The 23,536-nt window shown below is 33.0% G+C and overlaps 1 protein-coding gene, 2 non-coding genes and 2 pseudogenes across 4 annotated transcripts; 2 read left to right on the forward strand and 3 right to left on the reverse strand.

Moving 5' to 3' along the window:
- The first annotated feature begins 1,565 nt into the window (after positions 1-1,565).
- Positions 1,566-11,100, forward strand: LOC25485437 (CWF19-like protein 2 homolog). Its single transcript, XM_013614640.3, has 10 exons — positions 1,566-1,788; positions 3,431-3,489; positions 3,593-4,117; positions 5,931-6,134; positions 6,474-6,641; positions 6,789-7,157; positions 7,301-7,386; positions 7,686-8,049; positions 8,388-8,600; positions 10,436-11,100. The coding sequence occupies exons 2-10, from the start codon at positions 3,454-3,456 to the stop codon at positions 10,772-10,774; spliced, it is 2,304 nt and encodes a 767-aa protein (XP_013470094.1). The 5' UTR covers positions 1,566-1,788; positions 3,431-3,453; the 3' UTR covers positions 10,775-11,100.
- A 944-nt stretch (positions 11,101-12,044) lies between these two features.
- LOC25485438 (mediator of RNA polymerase II transcription subunit 21-like) lies at positions 12,045-14,683 on the reverse strand (annotated as a pseudogene).
- A 4,693-nt stretch (positions 14,684-19,376) lies between these two features.
- Positions 19,377-20,427, reverse strand: LOC120577937 (uncharacterized mitochondrial protein AtMg00370-like; annotated as a pseudogene). The gene has a single exon (XR_005643898.1). The product of XR_005643898.1 is annotated as an uncharacterized mitochondrial protein AtMg00370-like (transcript).
- Positions 20,428-20,838: 411 nt separating this feature from the next.
- Positions 20,839-20,910, forward strand: TRNAN-GUU (transfer RNA asparagine (anticodon GUU)). The gene has a single exon. It is a non-coding gene; the product is annotated as a tRNA-Asn (tRNA).
- A 537-nt stretch (positions 20,911-21,447) lies between these two features.
- Positions 21,448-21,526, reverse strand: TRNAR-ACG (transfer RNA arginine (anticodon ACG)). Its single transcript has one exon. It is a non-coding gene; the product is annotated as a tRNA-Arg (tRNA).
- Positions 21,527-23,536: the final 2,010 nt, after the last annotated feature.

The raw sequence follows: 23,536 nt of genomic DNA on the forward strand, positions 1-23,536 counted from the left end.
ATATGATGACTACGATTCTAACAAAAAAACTTCAAGAATCATACAATATACGGTGATTCAGATTTTGGATGGTGTGAAATTAGTTAGGGCAAAAATTAAAATTGTTGAGAATAGATGAAGATTTTTGGTTTTATTTATATATAAAACGAGTTTAGATTATATAATCGAAACCTTTTTTTTACAATTTTTTTTTTACAGAGAAACTTTTTTTTACTTTAAATTTTATAATCGAAACACAATAAAAATAGATTTTTTTTTGTGGCGGACGAAGTTTGAACCCCGAACCTTGCATATATTATGCACTGTCTTTACCAACATAGTTAAACTGACACAATAAAAATAGAATTGCGGAGGGCGCATGAGTAGCTCCTAGAGTGGGAAAAGAAATTCTACAAAAATAGAAATATATGACATGATTTAGGTTCGTTTTAAAAAAATAAAATTGAGAATCTGAATTTTTATTTTGTAGTTCACTATTCCCCAGATTCACCACAAAACTTCCCTGTTCTTCTCCTACCGGCAGGGGCGGACCTGAGCAGGGCAGGGTGTGGCAATAGCCACACCAGCTCAAACCCAATATTTTTTTTTTGCATGTAGCCAAGCCCAATAGTTTTTTTGTTTTACAGTATCAACAGATGTAGAACACGTTTTCCTCTTCAAAAATTGCTTTTCTGACATCAAATATTTCATATTGACAAAAGTAAATGACCAAATTACCCTCATCGGTAGTTAACTGGGCATATCCGGCATCAGTTAACTACCACTGGCCCCACTGCCTCTGGCTTTGCTGCTAAGTGCACTTCAAGTTGTGATTTTACACCTTTCGATCGAAAAATCAAAATAAATCAAAACTCATTCAGAATTCTACGAAAATTTACAGACCCTCTATATATATATTTTTTTTTAGAGTTGTCTGTAAAAGACCAGCTCAAAATTCAATTTATAGGTTGTTGTTTTGATGTTTTAGTTTCTTGAGTTATTGGCGCATTAAAAATTCATATTTAATCCATCCGTTGTCGAAAAATTCTAATTTTTTGCGGGAAATGTTTTTTTTATGTTCTTAATATTTGTGCAAAAAATAATGAAAAAATTCAAACTCTATATAACTTTTCCGGATGCACAGTTGAAAAAAAATTCCAATTTTACGTGTTTCAGTAAAAAATTCAAAATAAATTGAGGATTAGTCGAAATACTACGAAAATTTGCATATCCTCTATATGTATTTTTATAGAGATGTCTGCAAAAAAACTACTCAAAATTCAATTTTTAGGTCGATTTTTTTCAATAGCGATTTTGCACGTTTCGATCGAAAAAATAAAAAAATCAAGACTTATTTGGAATGTTACGAAACTTTTCACATCATCTATATGTATTTTTATAGAGGTGTAGGTAAAATTTCGTAGAATTCTAAATAAGTTTTGATTTATTTTGATTTTTCGAATCGAAACGCATAAAATCACAATTGAAATTGCACTTAAGTGTAGCAGAGTCAATGACAATTAACTTGTGCTGGAGGTAATTTGGTAATTTACTTGTATCAATGAACTATTTGGAGTCAAAAAAAACAATTTTCTTCCTCTCCTCTAAGCAGAAACACGCGTTTTCCATCTCCTCAGAAGCGAATCACGACGATTCACGAACAAACAAGTGCCCAACAAAAAAAAAAATTGCGATTCATCCCATCTCCTCTCCTCTCCTCTATCAGCCGGTCATGATCATTCCATCTCCTCTCCATTCTTAGCCTGTCAGCCCATGCCCATCTCCTCTCTTCTTCTCTCTCAGTCTCAGGTCAGTTTTGAAATTGATTATAAAAGTGAGAGTAATTGAACCATGATATAGAAATTGAAATTGAATTTGATTTTAACTTTTAGGGTTTGGTTTGGTTACTAAAATTGATTTAGGTTGTTTGGAATTGGAGTTGAACTTGAATTAGGTTGTATTATTGAGAGAATGAGAGTGTAGCAACTGTAATCCATAAAAGTGGTGATTTATTGGTAGGAATTTGAATGGGGTGTGTGAGTGAATCTAAAATAGGACAGAGAACCTCCTAAGTATATATAGCCTTAGTGATGACTCTCTTGGGCCTTGTATTCTCACTGATATGAGCCTGCTCTTCTGCATAACCTTCTTCTGTTATGCTCATATATTTATTGATGTCGATTTACTCTATGAATTCCTCTCTTGGGCCTTGTATTTTCACTTTAGGACTCTCTAGTTTGATGACTTTGTATAATTCCATTGTTGGGGTACTTGAAGAAGTGCAGACAGTGGCGGAGCCAGGAATTTCTTAGAGCCCGGGCAAAAATTTAATCGCAAATTCAAATGTGACATAGTGCTAATTATTGTTTGTAGTATGTTGACTTAATTCTTTACAACCATGTATAAAAGAATGTTATACTAAAACTAGTTATATATTTTTAACACTTGCATAAATACTGTACTGTATAGTTTCATGCTTATATAAGTAGTTTCATATTCGGCACAAAGAAATAGTGACAACATTTAATCCCAAATCATGCTATAGTATGCTTATATAAGTAGTTTCTATATGAGAAATATAAGTAGTTTCATGAAATAGTATTAACATATAATACTGTATAAATATTTGCAACAGCTTATATAAGTAGTTTTTTTGATATAGTTTCATGCTAGCAAGCTACTAGTACAGATACATCAACAATGAGAGAAACACAAATCATGAAGGAATGCTTTATAATTTTTGATATAGTTTTCATATCAGTTACTATAATTTCCTATCAGATATATTGAGACCGATAGAGAGAGCCAGAGAGGTGAGTTTGCCCAATATTTTTTTTTTTGAAGAATCTAAATGGGCTTTTGGGTTGGGCCTAATGTGCATAAATTATCGATCGACCCCGGCCACCGCCCGGAGTTGCCGGGCGGTGGAACCGCCCCTGAGTGCAGAAGGATACATCATTTGATAAACATGGTGAAACTGTATATTTGTTAGATGTGCTTCAATCGTTTGATTTTATCTTCATGTTACATCTAATGGTTGAGATTTTTTGATGCTACAATCTCTGTTAATATAGCTTCTTATTAATTTTTTTATTATTTAATCATTTGACGAAAAAATATTGCCCCACTGATACTGGAAGTCCAGGTCCGCTCGTATATTTGTGCTGTGAAATTGATCAGGGTTCTAATAAATTGACCTCTCTTTATATGTGGTTTATGCATTTAATTTTTTAACTCTTGCTGATTGAGGTTTATGCAATATCCATGTTCAATTTTATAGATAAATTCCTAATTGTATTATCACTTCATTTGAGCGCTATTAATTTATTCGTGTTATCTGCGTGCATAATTATGTACTTATTTTTATTGTTATGTCATTGTTTCATTCATCCACATTATGTTTCAAATAACCATCAGCTTATAATATCTATTTTTTTTAATCATTTTGCAGGCTAACGTGTATAAATCTATAAAATGCTTTCTGGCGTGAAATTCATTCCCCGTGACCAGGTTTGTAGAGTTACCATACTTCTAACAGTATCACTGTTGTTGTTCATTCCTATTTTTCGTTCTGATTTTCTTTCCTACAAATGTTATGCGTTGTATGTACTAGGTACAAGATGAGGACTTGGATAGGGATTCTGTCTCCAAAGAAAGAAAGAAATCAGATAGTAGGAGGAAAAAAGATAAGAGGAAAGGGAAGAGCTCGAGGAATATATCTTCTGATGAGGATGATCACCTTGATAAGATAAAAAAAGGCTCTAGAAAGAAGAAGTGGTATTCGTCTGATGAAAATTCTTCATTTTATACCACCGAAAGTGAAAGCGACCGGGATGATAAGAAACGAAGGCGGAAGGGAAAAAAGAAAAGGGATGGACTGTCAAGGAGTGGTAAAAAGGAATATACATCGGAGGAAGACTCTTCTTCTTCAGATGGCAGTGATGGTTCTTTGGGTCGCCAAGGGAAGCGCGAAAAGTCACGTACTAAAGATGGGAGTAGAGATAACAAGATCAAAGGTGAAGTTAACGACGTTGCGAGAAAAGAAATGGGATTGGATTGGATGCTTAGGTCTGAAAGTAAGAGGTCAGCTGTTTCAGAAACAAAGGAGATATTGCCAGAGGACGTTCCGGTTGAGGAGGTATGTCTTAGTATTAAATTCCATTTCCCCTCAGCTGTTCAAATGTCTAGCTCTCATGTCAACCCTATATTTATGTTCTTTTTGAAGTTTTTCTATGAATTCTCTCTTTATGCCCATCATAATCTGTTGGTGTCATTTTCAAGTTATTTCTCACAAGATATTTAAAAGATAGATAAAAAGGGAAAGAGTGCAAAGAGAAACTTTTTTGTGTGTATTTGGATGGTCACCACTCATCAATGAAAGATAGTATTGAATGCAAGGCAGAAGATATAAGCTTGAATTGTACAATATACCATAGCGTTAGTCTTAGAATTTAACTATTTAAGTTCGATTTAGGGTCTTGCTAACAAGTGTCCTTTGTGGAATCAAAAAAGGAAATAATTTAAAGTTTTATGTAGCAAAAGTTATTTTTTAAAGTTCCAATGTTTTGAATACACCATTCCTAAGATAAAATTTCTTCTTTTGACTTCTTAGCAAGTGCCCTTAGGGCACCTGTTAGCATTTCCCTTTAAGTTATAGGGATACATCATTCAAAACAATTGTAAGATAAAAGGAGATATAAACCATAGGATCCAAAATCTAAACAGTGTGGATGAACTAAAGAAATGCGTTAGGTGTGATTTGTGATAGAAGGTGCCACTCAATATTAAAGGAAAATTGTATCACAGTTTAGGACCTGCAGCACTATATAGAGTTTAATGTCACGAGGTAAAGAGTCGACAAGAAAGTAAGGTCTTTGTTGCAAATGTTGGAATGGTCCTACAAATGAGTAACTATACTTATACAAGACAATGTAGGATTTGGAATAGAATCATTACAGATGAAGTTTGGGAAGCCCTTATCGTAGCAAAGATGGTAATGTTCTGTTTTATATGGTTTGAAAACATGTGTGCCGAAAGATGTGGAGAAGCTCTATTTAGGAGGGTAGTCCAGATGATAGAATAATCCAATAGTCAGTGGAAGGCGAGGTTTTGGAAAACCATTCTCCAAATAATTAAGAGAGATTTAGATATAATTTTGGATTTGATTCGAGATCAGAAATTATGCTGTTGTTTGATTCATGTAGCCAATCCCACCTATTGAGAAAAGGCGTCGGGTGTTGTTGTATTGTCCTCCTGGTGCTGTAAAACTTTTGTCATGGCATAGTGTAGGAGTCAGACAGACCCAATGCAAATGTATTGTAGATAGTCTTACGTTCTATCTTCTAGAACTTAATTCCACAGGTCAAACTTGTAATTTCCTAGTCACACGACAACAACTTCAAATATTATGCCAAGGCTCTCCTTCTGTTGTTGTATTGTCATTGACATACCGTTTTTTTTTTTTTTCTTTTGAAAATAATGAAAACTTAATATAGAAAAAACAATAACCAATGAGTAAATGGAAAAGAATGATGAAATATGTTATCCAAAAACTGAAAAAGGTATCGGATTGAGATAGTTAGCTTTGGTGAGCATTAGACTTCTGAAGTATGATTTAAGCCTTTGGCCTTCTTCTGCATGAGATAAAGTTTATATTCATTTGTCTTATATTATTTATGTTTGGAGTTTGTTTAATATTTATCATGTATCTTTGTATTTTTTTTTTGTAAGTTACTTATGAGTAAACAATATTCCATGTTGATGCTCCAACAGGTGAAGTGTATATTCAGTTATGGTCTTATCTTAAACCCCTTCATTTGTTTGCAGCTTATTTTGATCTTTTAATCACATGGCCAATATAACATGTTAAAAGAACTAAATGTATTTTTTCTTTCTTCACATGCCCAATATAACATGTCAAAAGAAATAAATGTATTTTTTCTTTCTTTTAGTCAAAGAAGGCAAATCCTAAGGAATTGAATCCTTATCTAAAGGATGATGGAAGTGGTTACCCAGAAGAAAGGGATGGAGTTAACAATGGTGCAAGCAAACTTCTATCGTCCTCCCTTGTTGGGGATGGAGGAGCCAGTTGGAGACTTAAAGCTTTAAAGCGTGCACAAGAGCAAGCAGCTCGAGAAGGACGAAGCTGCCAAGAGGTTTTATTCCCTTGCTTTTCAGACATTCTTTATTTCCTGTCTATCCTATAAAAGTGTTATTATTCTGTTAGGACAGAAGGATCTTTGATTGGAAGAATAGAGGGAAGATAATTAGTTTGGGAAATGTGTAAATGTAGAGAGAGGACCATTAGCATTTGGGAACTGAACCTTTGTTATGTTGTTGTAGAATGATGAAACCCTTGTAAGGAGAATTGTCTCCTCCTGTTGATATTATTTCATTCTATGATAATAGATTCATTCTCATTCTTTCTATTTACCATTCCGTTCTTTAATTAAGGTTAATGGTTCTTAACATATTCACTATATGGATACGTACAGGTTGTGGGAGAAAGGTGGGGTTCTCTTGGTGAGTTGACTGCATCCGTTGCATCTAAAGCAGCTGCCCCAGCTCGGGCTCATCTACATGCTATAAGAAGCAGACAAAGAGGGGTAACTGAAGAAAATTCACCAGATTCTGATAAGCCTATCCAACGGGATTCTAAAAGGGTAACTTTGAGAATAGATAGAAAACTATTGCATATGTCTTGTTTTTTAGATGAATTATATTTTCAATATATTATTGTTTGTGTTAATCTCATTTATGAAGCATATTCCATTGCACTTCACTGAATTTCGCTAATGAAATACTGGCAGGACTACATAAAAAATACTCCTCGGCACCGTGAAATGAAAGCGCCTAAAGTGCAAGATTCATTATCTTGGAGAAAGCGCAAAAGCCAGTTTGCTGTAGCTGAGGGTGCCGAGATCATCGCTGCTGCAGCATCTAGCTTAAATAAATTTGCTAATGATGGAAGCTTTATGCGTGAGTTAGTTAGCAAGGAGAGTGGTAACTCCGATGGCTCTGTTTTGGAAAGTTTTGAAGCGGAAAAGGTTTCTCCAGATGTAGACATACGTGGTGAAAGAAAAGCAGCAATACAGAATAACATGAGTGCAAACCAGTTGGCAGCTAAGGCTATGCAACTTCGTTTGAAAGGAAAAAATGAAGAAGCTGATAGACTAATGGTAAGCCCATAAGACGGGAGAGTATGCATCCTTTTCTAGATTTTGTTTATCTCTTAATATACTGTCTACAAAAGCATATCCTTCTAGCCTCGTGATTATTTTTATTAAGTTGTGTGCTTTTCCATTATTGTTTTGGTGGGCAGGAAGAAGCAAGGGTTTTGAACACAAAGCAGGGAAATGAAGATCATGAAATTAGATCAAGAACTGAGGGAAGTTCTAGTTCTAGAAGGTATTTTTCTATCTTGAAATTCTGTATACTATGTTTTTTGTTCCTCTGTAATCCCCTACATATTTGTTTCATGTATTTCGGATGTGAAAACGTTGTGGCTAAGATGGATTTCTTGTAATGCAGCAAAACATAGTGTGACTGATTGTCTTTGATTTTTTTTTGTCTAATAGTTTATATTTCTTTGCAAGTTCACAAACATGTCTGACGTGTTGCATCAATAGTATTGGTTTCTACAAATTTACGCATAAAATTTTACTTTTCTTATGATTTTAATGGTGACATTTTTTACTTTATTCAAGGTATGCTATGCAGAGGATATCTTCTGAACAGAAGAAAGGAGAGGATGATGCTGATATGCATCTTGCTCGCAATATAATGCAGAACAAGCAGTTTAAGGTTTATACTCAGGCGGATGATGAATATGACTTTGAGGTTGGTCCAAGCAAAAAGAGTAGAAAGAAGCAAGGAGGTGAAGACCCCAAGAATATCCAAAAAAAGATGAATGCAAATCGGTTCTTGACCCAGAAAGAACGTTGCCTCTTTTGTCTAGAGAATCCAAATCGGCCTATGCATCTTGTTGTGTCCATTGCAAATTTCACATATCTTATGTTGCCACAGTGGCAGCCTGTCGTGCCTGGTCATTGCTGTATTTTACCCATTCACGTGAGTTTAATTTCTACTGCTATTAGTGTTTCTTTAAGAGTTGAAGCCAGTTGAAAAAACCATAAGCTTGTTGTTCATTTAACACAATATCTGCAATATAATTGATTAAGTTCTTTGGTCGGCGAGTAGATGATAGTAACAAAGACTTAAATGAATTTGATACCTTATTGAAATTGGTTAAATTTGTTGTTGTTGTTTGGAAGTAACCTTAAGATATATAATGGTGAATTAAATTTTAAGTGGATGAACTAATATTTAGTCAGTTGATCTGTATCATAACGGACTTAATATATTTATTTCAGTCTCTAATTTGCAACTTCTTATCCTTAACATGACAGCATGAATCAGCTACAAGAACGGTGGATGATAATGTGTGGGGAGAAATCCGAAATTTCAAAAAATGTCTTATTATGATGTTTGCAAAGCAAGATAAAGAAGTAGTGTTTCTTGAAACTGTGATGGGATTGGCGCAGCAACGGAGGCATTGCATGGTTGAGTGCATTCCTGTACCCAAAGATATTGCTAAAGAGGCTCCTTTATACTTTAAGAAGGTCAGTTGTCGAACATTTTTATATTCTGTAGTTCTGCATTGCTTGTCTTTGTCTCTCCAGAATCAGTGCTTTTCATATATGCATCCTTGAAATGAACTATTCATCTAGTAAGCTGCACATAGTTGTATTACTTGTTCTAAAAGTCAGCATGAAAACATCATCAGTGTTCCATGGGGAGTAAGGGATTTGAGGGATGTTGGATCGTGGTGGAGGGTTTGGGGAAATGGTTCTTTCACAATTCATATATTATTATGAGAAATGCGGGAATATGTATTCAGAGCATTTGAGGATCATAGAATGATAGAACTAGTTTCTTTACTAGTGTTCTGATAGAAATCAATTGATATAGAAGAATAAAATAGGGAAAATCCCTTTGATTACAGAATAATATTGCAGAACTTCGAGGGTCTGCACCTCCCTATTACCAAAATGGCCCCTTCCCAGTCAAATCCTTAGATGCCCCTCAATCTTCCCATCCCTCCCCTATTTATTCTTAAAACTTAACCTCCCACTACTGACTTAATTAATTATTAATCATAATATAATAATAAACCATAACTGCATAATTAACTACTATAATTATAATAAAACTGACACAATTCTAATAAGATATCCAACATGTTCCTATAGCGTTTCTATAATAAGGTCCATTTATTTATTTATTTTATGTAAACTCTGTATTAGAAGTTACAATTGACACTATAATTACTAACTTTTGGGGAGTAACTTGTTAAATGGTTCTAGCATGGTTAAAATTATCTAGAGTTTCTTTGGATGCCCTTCTTTGATAAAATGTCAAATAGATAGTTCAAACTCCAAATTGGAACTTGGACCATGAAGTTGAATGAGAAAACCATGTAAATTATCAAGCATTTACATTTATTTCCTTATGTGTTTGTCAACTTTTTGGGGTGTCTTGGGTTTTAAAGTACCTAGTCATGTATCGTATTTAGAGAAAGATGACATTAGGTTCCCTTATATGAGGACATTTGGATGACCTAACTAGGAGACGATGGGCCACAAATTTGATACTAAAAGGTGAAGCATACCTTCGTTACTCTATATTAAACCTTAAAAAGTTTTAACCATACAGTCTACACTGATTGCTGCTTCATTTTTGTTTCGATATACTCGGACTCAATGCATGAGGTGGTTTAGTGTGAGATTTGCCGGATCTTAAAACTGCAGATGTCATGTTTAGATATGGTCATTTGGACAATTGAACCTAAAATCTGAGACATCCATCCCACCCCCAAAAAAAAACTAGATGTCAAATAAAGGACAGGGATGATATATTAGGAATTCTTCATGATTCACGACTTCACGTAGCAAATTGCAAGTTTGACATGCTACCCAAGTTGAGTTTGATTTGAATTCTCAAGCTTTTAAACTGGTTCGGTATGATTAATTACAGTTAAATTAGTTGCATATAGTGAACAATTAACCACATCATGCATAAAACTGGATCAGTTTCTACCAGTTTAAATGGTTTCATCTTATTTTGTTTTTTGGGGTAGAAGTTCATCTGCACAACCTTAACTATGTCATTATATGATGTTCTTCTGATGTGTGCGCCACATGTGGTTATTAAAACTTAAAAGCGAACCTGCAAAATCTGAACAGGGTTGTTAAAATGATGTACTATTATGTTCCATCTACCCACCTAGTTTTCCTTGAGATCATTGATATTCCAGTATAGCATTTGGGGAAAAATTTCGTTTTGTTGTTTGTTGACTGCACTTTTCATTCTATCCATTATTCCATTTTTGTTTTTATTTCAATTGTGTTTCAAGCCATAAACTCACCGTCCATTTTTAAATTTACTTCAATCGCAGGCAATTGATGAAGCAGAAGATGAGTGGAGCCAGCACAATGCCAAAAGACTCATTGATACGAGTCAAAAGGGTTTACGCAACTCAATTCCCAAGGACTTTCCTTATTTTCATGTAGAATTTGGTCTAAACAAAGGTTTTGTCCATGTTATTGATGATGAAAAGGAGTTTAAGAGTAGTCTCGGGTTGAATGTCATTAGAGGCATGCTGCATTTGGCTGAGGAAGACATGTATAGACGTCAAAGGTACGAGAAAGTGGAGGTGCAAAAGCAAGCTGTTGCTAGCTTTTCCAAAGACTGGGATCATTTTGACTGGACAAAGCAGCTAAATGAAACATCTTAGCAACGCATACAGATTTGACTACATTGACTTTTTTCAAATTAATCTTTATAGTCTCATAGAAACAAATTATGTATTGAAACACCAATTGCCAAGAGATGCTAGTTTCTCCACATGTAATGCAACAATATAACTTGTTGATGCTCGGGCTTTATGAGAATCATAGGAACATCCAAAATCAGCATATTCTACCAATGAAATAGTTGCTATGTAATAGGATACATAACACTTTACGTTTAGATTATGTCTATAGAAGATTTGAAATTGAAACTATTGTTCGATAGTGCAGTATTTATACGACTGGGAATCTAAAAAGTTCCATTCAATGAGTCACTTGATCATCTGTTTTATTATAAATTACAAGTGTCGTGTTTGTAAAAGAAAAAAGTGTTAAAACGTCCTCCTCTTGGTGAGTTTACTCCATCCTTTACATTCTTACATATTATTCTATAGTCTCATTGTTAGAACGTTCCACCAAAATCACTACCAAGTGTTGTGGTAGAGTCCTCATGTATCCGCCTCTAAACTCTGGCCACTCTACCTCATTCAGATTTGGTCTGTCCACCAAAGCTGCCAAATGTTACACGTAATTTCATTGCTGCACTGATCAGAAGGTTTCAATCAGTATTGAGATTGTTTTTTGCGATGAAAGATGATAACGTTTCAAAAGTAATTTTGATTCCTTGGACTTCCTAGTTTGCAGGAAAAATTTGCTAGTCTCTTATATGATATTCTTAGGACAATCGAACTTAACCACAATAATCTTTGAGGTTTGAGGATATTTAGAATGACCAAACTGAATATGAGACTAATATTTATTTCACTTTTATTAATGATGGGAATTTTTTGTCAAAAATAATTACTAACAGTCAAAATGAGTTTCTCCTAAAAAAAACAGTCAAAATGAGTTTTTTCAATTGAATTTGCCCCTCTTGATATGCTATCATAGCCTCGTTTCCCCTTCAAATTATTCCTATGGTTCACGACTGACCTCGTGTTTTTCATTTTTTAACAATTGAGTTGTCTAATCTTATCAAAATTTCAAGGAACTCACCCTATATAAATTCCACCAGTAAGCATGTACCAAAGTAAAACTAATGAAATTCCATACTCTTGGAGAAATTAGACAAGAGAACTGAGAAAGATCACAAAGGTAGAAGCGGGTTATACTTATAAAAAGTAGGATAACATGATCTATTTTTATTTTCATTTTTTATTAGAAAATTATATTTTTCTTGTTTGAATGAAGATGATGTTAAATGTTTAATACAGCAGCTAATGATAATAATTTTTTCCTTTGGGAGGAGCAAATAGCAGTTTGATAACTTTCCATAGTTTCTACAAACATCATTCCAATTCACAAGTTACAATACATGAAAGAATATTGCTATTACCCACAACCAATACTTCATGGAGAAAAGGAAAATCCTCCTATAACAGGTCCTGATTCATGTCAAGATGAGATAAACTTCTTCGACCTCGCAAAAAACACAACTAACTAACTAACATATGGTTTCTTCAAGTTCAAACAATTATCTGATGCATGCATAAACAACTCCTGACCCTGATTTGATTCCTTCTCTGACATTAAGAACCACGATGATAATATGTTAAAGCAGTAACATTTACATGTGTCATTTCCTCAAATCAAGAACCAGTATGTATATCTTAAAATCCCAACAAGGCAATGTTGGTTTAAAATTATGTATTTAATTTACATACATAAACAGTGAAATTAAGTTTCACACACACATACAATTGTATTTTGTTATCTTATTGTAGTGTAAATAAGTTTTAAGCAATATTACATATGATACAGTACGAAATACAGTTGGGCATCTCTATAAAATATGATTTTTTATGTTAGTGTATGTTTGTGTATAGTTACATGAACAAGATAGCTTCGTCTTTCGATTCATTTTTCAAACTAAACACAATGATGCTATCTGCCGTATATGAAAGTTATGCAGCAGGACAGGGCACGTTTTTACAGAGAATCTAGCCCATCGAAGACCCTGACAAATCTTACTATTGGTATGGGTACTTAAAGTAAATTTACACTAACCAGTTATAAAGATAAATCAAGATAAAAACAGAGAAAACTCTAGACCTGCAGTTTCCAATTGCTTCTGAAGTTCTTGGCATATTGCATCATTTTCAGCCTGTAAAGTGATATCCAGAAACGATGAAAACATTAATATCATCAGTTACAATTAGACTATCACGTCAAAAGCTACGCGATCAGTCACATATCAAGTCGGTTAGCTGTGTGTTACATACTTGTAGTTCTTTAATCCTCTTAACTCTTAAGTTGTGCTTCTTCTCCTGCATCAGATATTGCAAGCGATGCAACCAATGCATCAAACTGCAGAAGAAACAACATATAAATAGCTCAAAGGACAGCTCATGAATGGTCTATTAATATTGTTGAAATATAGAAGACAGAAAGCATGATGACTATGTCCAATATTACTATAAAATTTCAAAACTAACAGTGTGCTATAGTTATCCTCCAAGAGAATCACATAACTAAGACTCTTTTTGGTAAAAAAAAAAAATAAAGATGACGGATAAAGTAGCTAATAATAGGCGAACTTGCGAGTAACATATAAGATAGCCAATAGCTAATAGCATATAAGCGGGATGATTGAATTTGAAGTATTTGGTAAAATTAATGGATGAACTAACTAGTAAATATAAAATGACATAAAGTAATTTTTAAGTAGTATTTAAATTTTTTCATTTAAGATAATGAAGATTAAAAATATTATACTACAAGCTCAAACTCTACTTAGCATCTCAAAATATATAGTAAGATCAATGTTCTTCATCAATCTAATGGTGACAAATGTCATTTTTGTTATACAAAAAAAAAATCACCATTTTTTAATGTCTCCTACAGTAGGAGACCTATTCTCGTCTCCTACCGGAAACGGCGCCTATGATACAACATTTCCATGTTTGAAACTTCTTATAAAATTTCTAAACTTTTTTTAAGCATGTATCTATTCTACTTCTGAATAAAATGCTATATACCTGCTTAGCAGCCTTCATCAAAGTAGAAGCCATCAACTTTGGTTGTTCTGAAAAATTTGCACTATCCATTGATGTAGTATGTGCAGGTGGTTCAGGGTAATTTGGTGAAAGCTGACTAGAAGGAGCATCCCTTTGCAATGTCCCAACAGTATTAGAAGCTAAATGTGCTATCAAATTAACTTGTTCTTGTAACTGGGAGACTATATCCATCGTCGAAGAAACTTTATGGCGATAATTTCAAATTAACAAAGTTCAACTGCAGAATAAGAAACATAAAGGTTATCGATACGTTTATACATATGCAATTACGGACATATGTAGTCAAAATCCAGTTACATGCTTATGACAAATCTAAATTCTAATGAAAACAAAGATTCTGACAAATGAAGGTAGAAGGTAGAAGCCGTTTCGTTTAGCTTTGCTATAAATGAAAGAAAATGACATAGGTAGCCATCACAGTACTTGGTTTAGACATTTTATCAAACACCTAACATACTATTTTAAGCACATATTCAGTAAAAAATGAAGTATATATGAATTTAAAAATTGAGCAATTAGCTATTTATTTATGCTATTGAACAAGGGATTTGTATAACAATGTTGTTCTAAAAGTAATGAACCCAGCAATACATACACGAATTTATGTGCTGAAATGTGAAGTGATAGCTTCTAATTACCAACCACAAGTAACATTCTATTTCTAATTTGTGCTCCCTCTTCTATTCACAATACCTGAATACCAGTTAAAAACAACTTCAGATAAAAAGATACGTCAAAACAAAAAAAGTTTACTATATAGTATTTTTTTTGAAAGATGTTTACTATAATTAAATCTAACAATTATATATTAGATCTAATTTGTATCGTTGTCATTTTTTTTTTAGTTCAAACGGTGGACATTCGTAGAAATATTTTTTAAATTAACTGGTAATGACATTTGTAAATTGTAGAGATATTTTAAGAATTAAAATAATTTGATTGGTTGTATTTGTAAATTTTCTTTTATAGGATAACATTATAACCATTAGATTGGAGGATTTTTTGACTCAAAATCGATTTAAGATAAACGAAAACACGCCGAATAAATTTTGGATGGACACAAAAATTTGGATCCTCTATTGATTATACACAAAAAAGTAAAACATTACATGTTATAATCATCTAAAAACTAATGATTATTTTTTTTTTTTTTTTTTTACTTTTCCTTTTTTATGTGTGTATGGCTAAACAGAGGATATAAATTTTTGGAGTCTAGGTATGCTCCATTTAGTCATTTAAGTCATGATGTATGACATGTGGCAAAAGAATATTCAAGGGTTAAGATTTAAAATAAAAATAATTTGTTTACTAAAACAAAACCCAAAACTTGTATCATGTCTAGAGCTGTCAAAACGGGCCGGTCCGTTTAATCCGAATAAATATAGGGCTTGGGTCTAAAATATTGAGCCTGAATTTTAATAGGGCTTTTTAGCCCGGCCCTTAAAAGTCCGGTACCCGTTAGGGCTAGCCCGAATGGGCCGCGGGTAGCCCGTTGGCCCGCATAACAAAAAAAATTCTATAAATTATATATATTTTTCAAATAATTATTTACTTAGTTGATTATCAAAGTAAAAAACAAAAGTGAAAATTCAATGAATTAACACAAATATAAATGTAATATAAAATTATATTTATTCATTTCGTTATTTATAGTTTTAAAGATCGAATATATAAATATCTATAACCATAACATATCTAATTTATTTAAAATCATTTTCCTCGTCGTTTTAGTTTACGACGTTTGTACGAAAATGTTTACAATTTACTTTTGTGCTAGACATTATTTAAACATATTAAAAATATTATTTATAAAAAAATTATAGCAGTGTTTTATAGTACTTTTTTAAAATAAAAAATATATAATTTTTAATACGGGCCGGCCCGTTTAGCCCGCGGCCCGTGTAGGGCCGGGCTCGGGTAGTATATTTCAAGCCTGTTTTGTCAACCGGACTTTTTGGCCCGGCCTGCTAAAGCCCAAAGCCCGCTAGGGCCGGCCCGTTTAGGACCGGGCCGCCCGTTTTGACAGCTCTAATCATCTCCCTCACGGGTAGCACTTGGGTGCCATTGATACTTTTGTGTCTATCTCTCTTAACAACTCATTTTCTCGCATTAAAATAATTTATTTTAATCATTCATTCATCATTCTCTCTCATCTAAAATGAACCTATGTCACCAATGTTATAAAAAAACTATGGCACCGAAGTATTTCCCCTTCCTTTTCCATGTTATGACAATTAATTGATGTCAATCAAGAGGATGTTCATGACATAATTATATATTGATTTATAAATTCCCCAAATTAATTTTATTGAATTGATTGTTTAATAATATGAATATTGAATTGAATTGCAACAGTCATGGATATTGAATATCGAAGGTTAAAGGGTTTTTTTTGTAAAAAAAATAAATAAACAAATCACATGCGAGGAAGAGTAATGATTGTTGTTTGCAGAGGAAGATGAGATGGAGAAATACTTGGGTGCTATAGTTTTTTTGTGACATTGGTGACATAAGTTCATTTTAGATGAGAGAGAATGATGAATGAATGATTAAAATAAATTATTTTGATGAGAGAGAATGAGTTGTTAAGAGAGAGATAGACACAATGGCACCAATGACACCAAAAGCCAATGACACCCAAGTGCTATCCGAAAAAAGGGGAAATACTTGGGTGCCATAGTTTTTTTGTGACATTGGTGACATAGGTTCATTTTAGATGAGAGAGAATGATGAATGAATGATTAAAATAAATTATTTTGATGAGAGAGAATGAGTTGTTAAGAGAGAGATAGACACAAAAGTATCAATGGCACAAAAAGTCAATGGCATCCAAGTGCTACCCGAAAAGAGGGGAAATACTTGGGTGCCATAGTTTTTTTGTGACATTGGTGACATAGGTTCATTTTAGATGAGAGAATGATGAATGAATGATTAAAATAAATTATTTTGATGAGAGAGAATGAGTTGTTAAGAGAGAGATAGACACAAAAGTATCAATGGCACCAATGGCACCAAAAGCCAATGACACCCAAGTGCTACCCGAAAAAAGGGGAAATACTTGGGTGCCATAGTTTTTTTGTGACATTGGTGACATAAGTTCATTTTAGATGAGAGAGAATGATGAATGAATGATTAAAATAAATTATTTTGATGAGAGAGAATGAGTTGTTAAGAGAGAGATAGACACAAAATGGAGTATACCTGGGGAAGAGGGGAGAAACGTGAATCTCGGATGAAAGGAAGAGGGGTGTAAATTGGAAGAGGGCATGACTCTGATTTTAATTTTAAATCTTGACCATTGGATGTTATTTTGCCATATATCATGCATCCAATATCGTAAATCAACTAAATGGAGTATACCTGAACTCAAATTCTTGTGTCCACTCAAGATTTGCTCAAACACATGCTTATTGTATGAAAGACATGCATAAATAAGAACTTTTCAAAGCTTTGATTCTTTTGATGGAACAACTCTTCTATGGACACAAACCTAAATGAAAAATATTTGGGCACACACTCACAATTAGAAAAATTTAATAGAGAAATAAATTAGTCACATCATCTTTTACTTTTATCTTTTAATAATTTTTCTCATCCATGTGTGTGTGCCTAAGTACTAGTATTTATTTATGTTTATGACCAACTAAGACTTTCTCCTTTTGATGTTTATTTTTTAGTCTTGTTAATCGGTGTTCCGGGACACCGATTAAAGAATCCAAAAATAGAATTTGTCTTAAAAATATAAGGGTGTGTTTATTTCAAGTTATATTTGTTGATTCCAGAGAATAAAATGATAGAAATGTATATGCCTATGTTTGTTACAAGTTTACTAAATTTTATTTTCGGGTATAAAATGTTCATGGGAATAGAAAAAATTTCCCAAAGATAAGGATGGGAATAAAGTTCCCATGGAGATGGGAATAAATTCATATGTAGTTGCCTATTATAATCCCTATTTTTATGGTTTCTAGGAATATTATAAAGTTAACCAAACATATTTTTTTCTAAATACCTTGGAATAAAATTCTCATCTTTATATTCTAAGGAATGTTATTCCTAAGAATAAATTTGATAAACTTGAAACAAACACACTCTAAAAGTTTTTCCTTTTAATTAAATAATGATTAAGCGACTTTCTAATAAAAACTATTCTTTTGGTTGCTTAACCAATGACGTTGGGCACTAGTTACTCAATCCATTTCAAAATAAGCGTCGTTTTAGCCAATTACACACAGATTAATGAATGAAATAAAATAGTCAAATGCCATAGCAATTTTACCAAATTATCCTAATCAACTATTGATTTATTTTTCATTAAAGAAAAAAATAATATTTTGGAAGTAGTGTAACATAATATTAATTGAAGGGTACGATTGAAAAGAAAAAATTATTATTGCATTGGAAACTGAAAGTGACATTCATCTTTATATTCTAAGGAATGTTATTCCTAAGAATAAATTTGATAAACTTAAAACAAACACACTCTAAAAGTTTTTCCTTTTAATTAAATAATGATTAAGCGACTTTCTAATAAAAACTATTCTTTTGGTTGCTTAACCAATGACGTTGGGCACTAGTTACTCAATCCGTTTTAAAATGAGCGTCGTTTTAGCCAATTACACACAGATTAAGGAATGAAATAAAATAGTCAAATGTCATAGCAATTTTACCAAATTATCCTAATCAACTATTGATTTGTTTTTCATTAAAGAAAAAAATAATATTTTGGAAGTAGTGTAACATAATATTAATTGAAGGGTACAATTGAAAAGAAAAAATTATTATTGCATTGGAAACTGAAAGTGACATTCATTTTGAAATAATTTTTTTTTTTTATTAAAACGACACTCATTTTGAAACGGATTGAGTAATTTTTTTTTTTTTGTTTACTTTGGTTTAATCCCTTTAATGCTGCAAGGCAAAGTCACCTTATTCGATATTCACATCCTAGCCAAAATGCTACACATCTTCGTTTAAATGATCAACCAATTGCATTTTTTCTTCTTCTTTCTGATTTGCTAAATCATTATCATTTGGTGTTTCTTAATCATTTCGCCACGAGAAAATGAATGTTTGTCCTCTTATCATTAGACAATCTAATTCGGTTTTCAAATACATCCACAGGAATAAATTTCTTATCTAGAACTTTTGCCCTTTTAAAAAATTCATTGCTTAGTTTCTTTCTTTTTTCTTTATTATTGGAGCTCCAATAATTAGACAATTCATTATCATTATAGGAGATTTTATCTTTTGTGAAGAGATCCATTTTTTTTTCCATGATTTTCAGAAAACTAGATAAATCAGGTGGATACGTGAAAGAGATTCGTTCTTTTCCATCACTTTGACATATATGAAAAAAAAACTGTGAATTTTCATCTCGTACGACTCTTTCAAAGTGATCGTTTTTTATATATCGCAATGGCCTATTCCATTTTCGATAATCGAAAAGAGTAGTTACAAGAGGTTTTTCCAATGCCAAGAGATTATTATCTTGCTCAATGTTCTCCAAAGTCTTATCTTTTTTCGGAAAAAGATAAGAAAGAATATCTTCTTCGTCTTCGATGGAGCCGTTTTGTTCTTGTTCCGAATCTATTTCAACATCGATTTCTGTTTCACCATTGATTTCATCCTTTTGTTTCTCGTCGTATTCTAAGATTTCATCAGTATAAGTATATAAATATGGAACCGGTGTTCTGCCTAAATAGTGGACAACGATAACAAATGAAAAAACAACAAATATTTGACCCACATAATTTCGCAATTGTAATAGAATGTACTTATCAAATCGCATAGTTAACTTAGATTTGATCGAATTTTTTTGCTTTGACCAAACTAATAATATCAATCCAATACATTTCATCAAAAAGATATGACCAATTAACCAACCAAGAAAACTACTTGTTAAGAATAACAATTTATTGTTGGATCGAAAGAGATAAATGTTCATTAATCTTAGTAAGATTGAACTTGGGAAAAGCAAGGGGTTTGATAACTGAAAAAAAAGATTGTTAAAGAATACTTTGTAAATACGAAATTTACGTATTGAATTTGGATTCTTGTATCCGTAATCCAAATCCAAATAAAAGTGAGAATCCGCCGAATAATAGTGTTTGTTGTTTTTGTATACGAAATTAAAGAAAAGATACGGTAGAGTTAGGACAGTGATTGTATGAGGTCTAATCAAAGCCAAATGCAAAGGCGCATAATAGATCGATATGAACATCATAAGCTGTCCCGTAATAAACCCGGTTGTTGCTGCTATTTCCGTCTCGGTCCCTTTGTCCATAACCCGGGCTCGAATAAGGAAGAGATAAGATGGCCCTATGGAGAATGTAGTCAGAAATCCATAATACAGTCCCATCACAATGGCTGAATTTAGTATTTTAAGCCATAAACCTACTAAACGATCTAGTATAAACAATTGATAAATCATGAAAAACCTCTTTTAGTATTTTGATATTTATTGCAATTTTTATTCTTGCAATTTCATTACTATTCATATATGATATTAGTAATTCATATATGTTATTAGTATATGATATGAATTATTCATTTTCGTATTTTTTATTTATTATATATAATAATATATTATATGATATTTAGTAGATAGTAAATGTTATTTAGTATATTTAGTATATGTTATTTAGTATATGATATGAATTATTCATTTTCGTATTTTTTATTTATTATATATAATAATATATTATATGATATTTAGTAGATAGTAAATAGTTAGTGATATGATATTAAATGATATTAATAGTATAGTAAATGATATTAATAAGTAAATGGTTGGTGATATGATATTCTTTTATTATTTATATTAGATATTATTAGATTAAATATCTTATTATATGATAATATGGATAGAATAGAATGAAATAGAGCCACTTTGAATTTACCTATGAAATGAGGCATGGAACGTAGCCATTATGAAGAAGTTCCACAAGTTATAAAGGAAACTTCGGTCTGATAAAAGAATTTACCTTTGTTCCTCAGTAGCTCAGTGGTAGAGCGGTCGGCTGTTAACCGATTGGTCGTAGGTTCGAATCCTATTTGGGGAGATTTTTTTCATTCCGGATTACATAATTCGAAAGGAAGGGTAAAGTGTTCGCTTGTTAAGTAAGATGTTAAGTAAGAGTAGGTAACGGGTTACCCCTGTCATTGTTTCTATTACATTCTATCTCATCGTATACCATCCTGTTCTGCAATATTGGAGACTCGCGGTCAATACCTAGGTGTAGGTTGGGGATACTCCTTTGTTCTACTAACTATTTTCATATGTACTAGTAATAGGAAGTGCATCTTTGATGCAGTCATCAATTCTCCCGAGAGGCCACCATTACCGAGAGCAAACATATTAATGACGAGGAACGCATTTTTGGTATGCTACTTTGCTCTGCTGTTCTGCCCCAAGCCGAAGAATTAACAAAACAAAAATAAATATAGTATTCATATTTATTTTCATTTTAAGAACGAAATAAGGTCACACTATTTCATTTCAAGAAAATATCGATAGCTAAGTTCCATAGCTTTGCTTCCACTAGCCCGATCCTAGTTGATTTTCTTATCCAAAAAGTCCTTCCCCTTTTTGCCGGTTGTGGGCGAGGAGGGATTCGAACCCCCGACACCGTGGTTCGTAGCCACGTGCTCTAATCCTCTGAGCTACAGGCCCCACCCAGTCTCAACTAGATCTGTTCCTCGGAGGAACCTACAAGAAACCTTCCCTCTCCCCAGATATTTTAGCTTAATAAGATGTAAAAGCGCCTCTCTCTCTATAATAATTGTGCGTTCCGAGGTGTGAAGTGGGAGAGATTTTAGTTGAGAATTGGGGTTTTGAATAAGATGACCTTTTCATTCTTATTCCCTATTGCTATTGAAAAAGGGAATAAGAATGAAAAGTGTTAAGCTTTTTATGATCCCGGCGCCGAGCTATTTTCCCGCAGGACCTCCCCTACAGTATCGTCACCGCAGTAGAGTTTAACCACCAAGTTCGGGATGGATTGGTGTGGTTCCTCTACGCCTAGGACACCAGAATATCGAACCATGAACGAAGTAAAGGCATGAGATAAAAGCATATTGACTGGTCAATGTCAGGTCCTAATTCTTGACTGGAGAGGACACCAAAGGCCTCTGCCCTTCCTAGCTATTCAAGGGATGGGGGACAGAGGTTTTGGTTTTTTCATGTTGTCAAAGAGTTGAACAATCAAAATAGATGGTGATTGCCTGATCGAATTGATCAGGTCATGTAAGAACAAGGTTCAAGTCTACCGGTCTGTTAGGATGCCTCAGCTGCATACATTACTGCACTTCCACTTGACACCTATCGTTAATGAAAAACGGCTCGTCTCGCCGTGACCTTCTCTTGAATTCTCAAAACTTCTTTTGCTCCATCCCCGCAGGGGCAGAGAACCCATATGATCATTGAAAAATATATTAGAATTAAACGATCAATTTTAGTTCATAGGAAAAACTACAAGACCCAATTTGATACCTAAAATAAATAAAATTAGTTTTTAGTCTCTAATTTTTTTTGGGACAACATAGTCCCAACTTGTACTTCAACCACGGGTAAAAAAATGGATAATTAAGTCTTCGAACAATGGTTAACAAGGAACAATTTAGTCTTTAACAATAAAGAAAAAGTCATTTTTGTCCCTACAACACAAAAATTTCCTAAATAGTTTATTCTTTAAAAATTACTCCATCGTTTTAAAATGAATTTCGTTTTAACAAAAAAACCTTAATATGTGTGTAAAAATCTTAAACGACATTCATTTTAAAATGAACGGAGTATTTATTTTGGTTTTTTTTTCTTACTCCTTTTTGAAATTCAAGCAAAGACATTAGGCGACAAGATTATTCAAGCAAAGTTGGATTAAAGCAAATACGGATGGAGCAGCTACAAAGAACCCCAATAGAGCAGCTGCAGGAGGAATCTTTAGAAATTCTGATAGATTATGTGTTGGATGCTTTACTCAGTATCTGGGGGAGCATAATGCACTATATGCCGAACTAGTAGCTGCTATGACTGCTATTGAAATAACTCACATCAATGGTTTCTCAAATTTTTGGTTGGAAAAAGACTCCCAATTGGTCATTTTAGCTTTCAAATCTCTCTCTGTGGTTCCTTGGGTTTTAAGAAATAGGTGGCTTAACTGTCTGGTTAGGATTAGACAGATGAGTTTTGTGGTGTCTCATATCTATAGGGAGGGCAATGCTTGTGCTGACAATCTTGCTAATGTTGGTCTAGCCTTAACTTCTGCTGACTTGTTTTGGTCTGATGACTTACTTGACTTCATTAGAGGAGAGTACAATAGGAACAGGTTGGGTATGCCCAACTTTAGATTTACTACCTTTTGAAAAGGTTTTGGTATAGTCCCTTTTTTTTTTTGTACACTTTTTTTTGGTTTCTAATGGATAGTTGCTTTTTAAAAAAAAAAAATATATAACAGTACTTAGGAATTCTAAAAAAGATCTCTAAGTTTATAACATATATAAAAATGGTGTCAACAATGTACCAAAAACAAATACATGTTACCTAGGCTCTAGAGAAAAAGAACAAAAATAGCATTTATAGAAGTAATAATTATTTAATGATCATTTCTGTGGGACTGGGAGCAAATTGGTTATTTTTAATTATTTTCAAGGACCAAATTGTTTCTTTCAAATTATTGTTAAGACCTAATT

This window comes from Medicago truncatula, chromosome 1, assembly GCF_003473485.1.
Source record: "Medicago truncatula cultivar Jemalong A17 chromosome 1, MtrunA17r5.0-ANR, whole genome shotgun sequence".
In the NCBI taxonomy this organism is placed as follows: domain Eukaryota; kingdom Viridiplantae; phylum Streptophyta; class Magnoliopsida; order Fabales; family Fabaceae; genus Medicago; species Medicago truncatula.

What these genes read in the sequence shown, in the direction of transcription:
- LOC25485437 (XM_013614640.3), top strand. Translation starts at nt 3,454, where the DNA reads ATGCTTTCTGGCGTGAAATTCATTCCCCGTGACCAG. An exon ending in AATTCATTCCCCGTGACCAG is followed by an intron (nt 3,490 to 3,592) that starts GTTTGTAGAGTT and finishes TGTATGTACTAG; the next exon opens with GTACAAGATGAGGACTTGGA. An exon ending in AGGACGTTCCGGTTGAGGAG is followed by an intron (nt 4,118 to 5,930) that starts GTATGTCTTAGT and finishes TCTTTCTTTTAG; the next exon opens with TCAAAGAAGGCAAATCCTAA.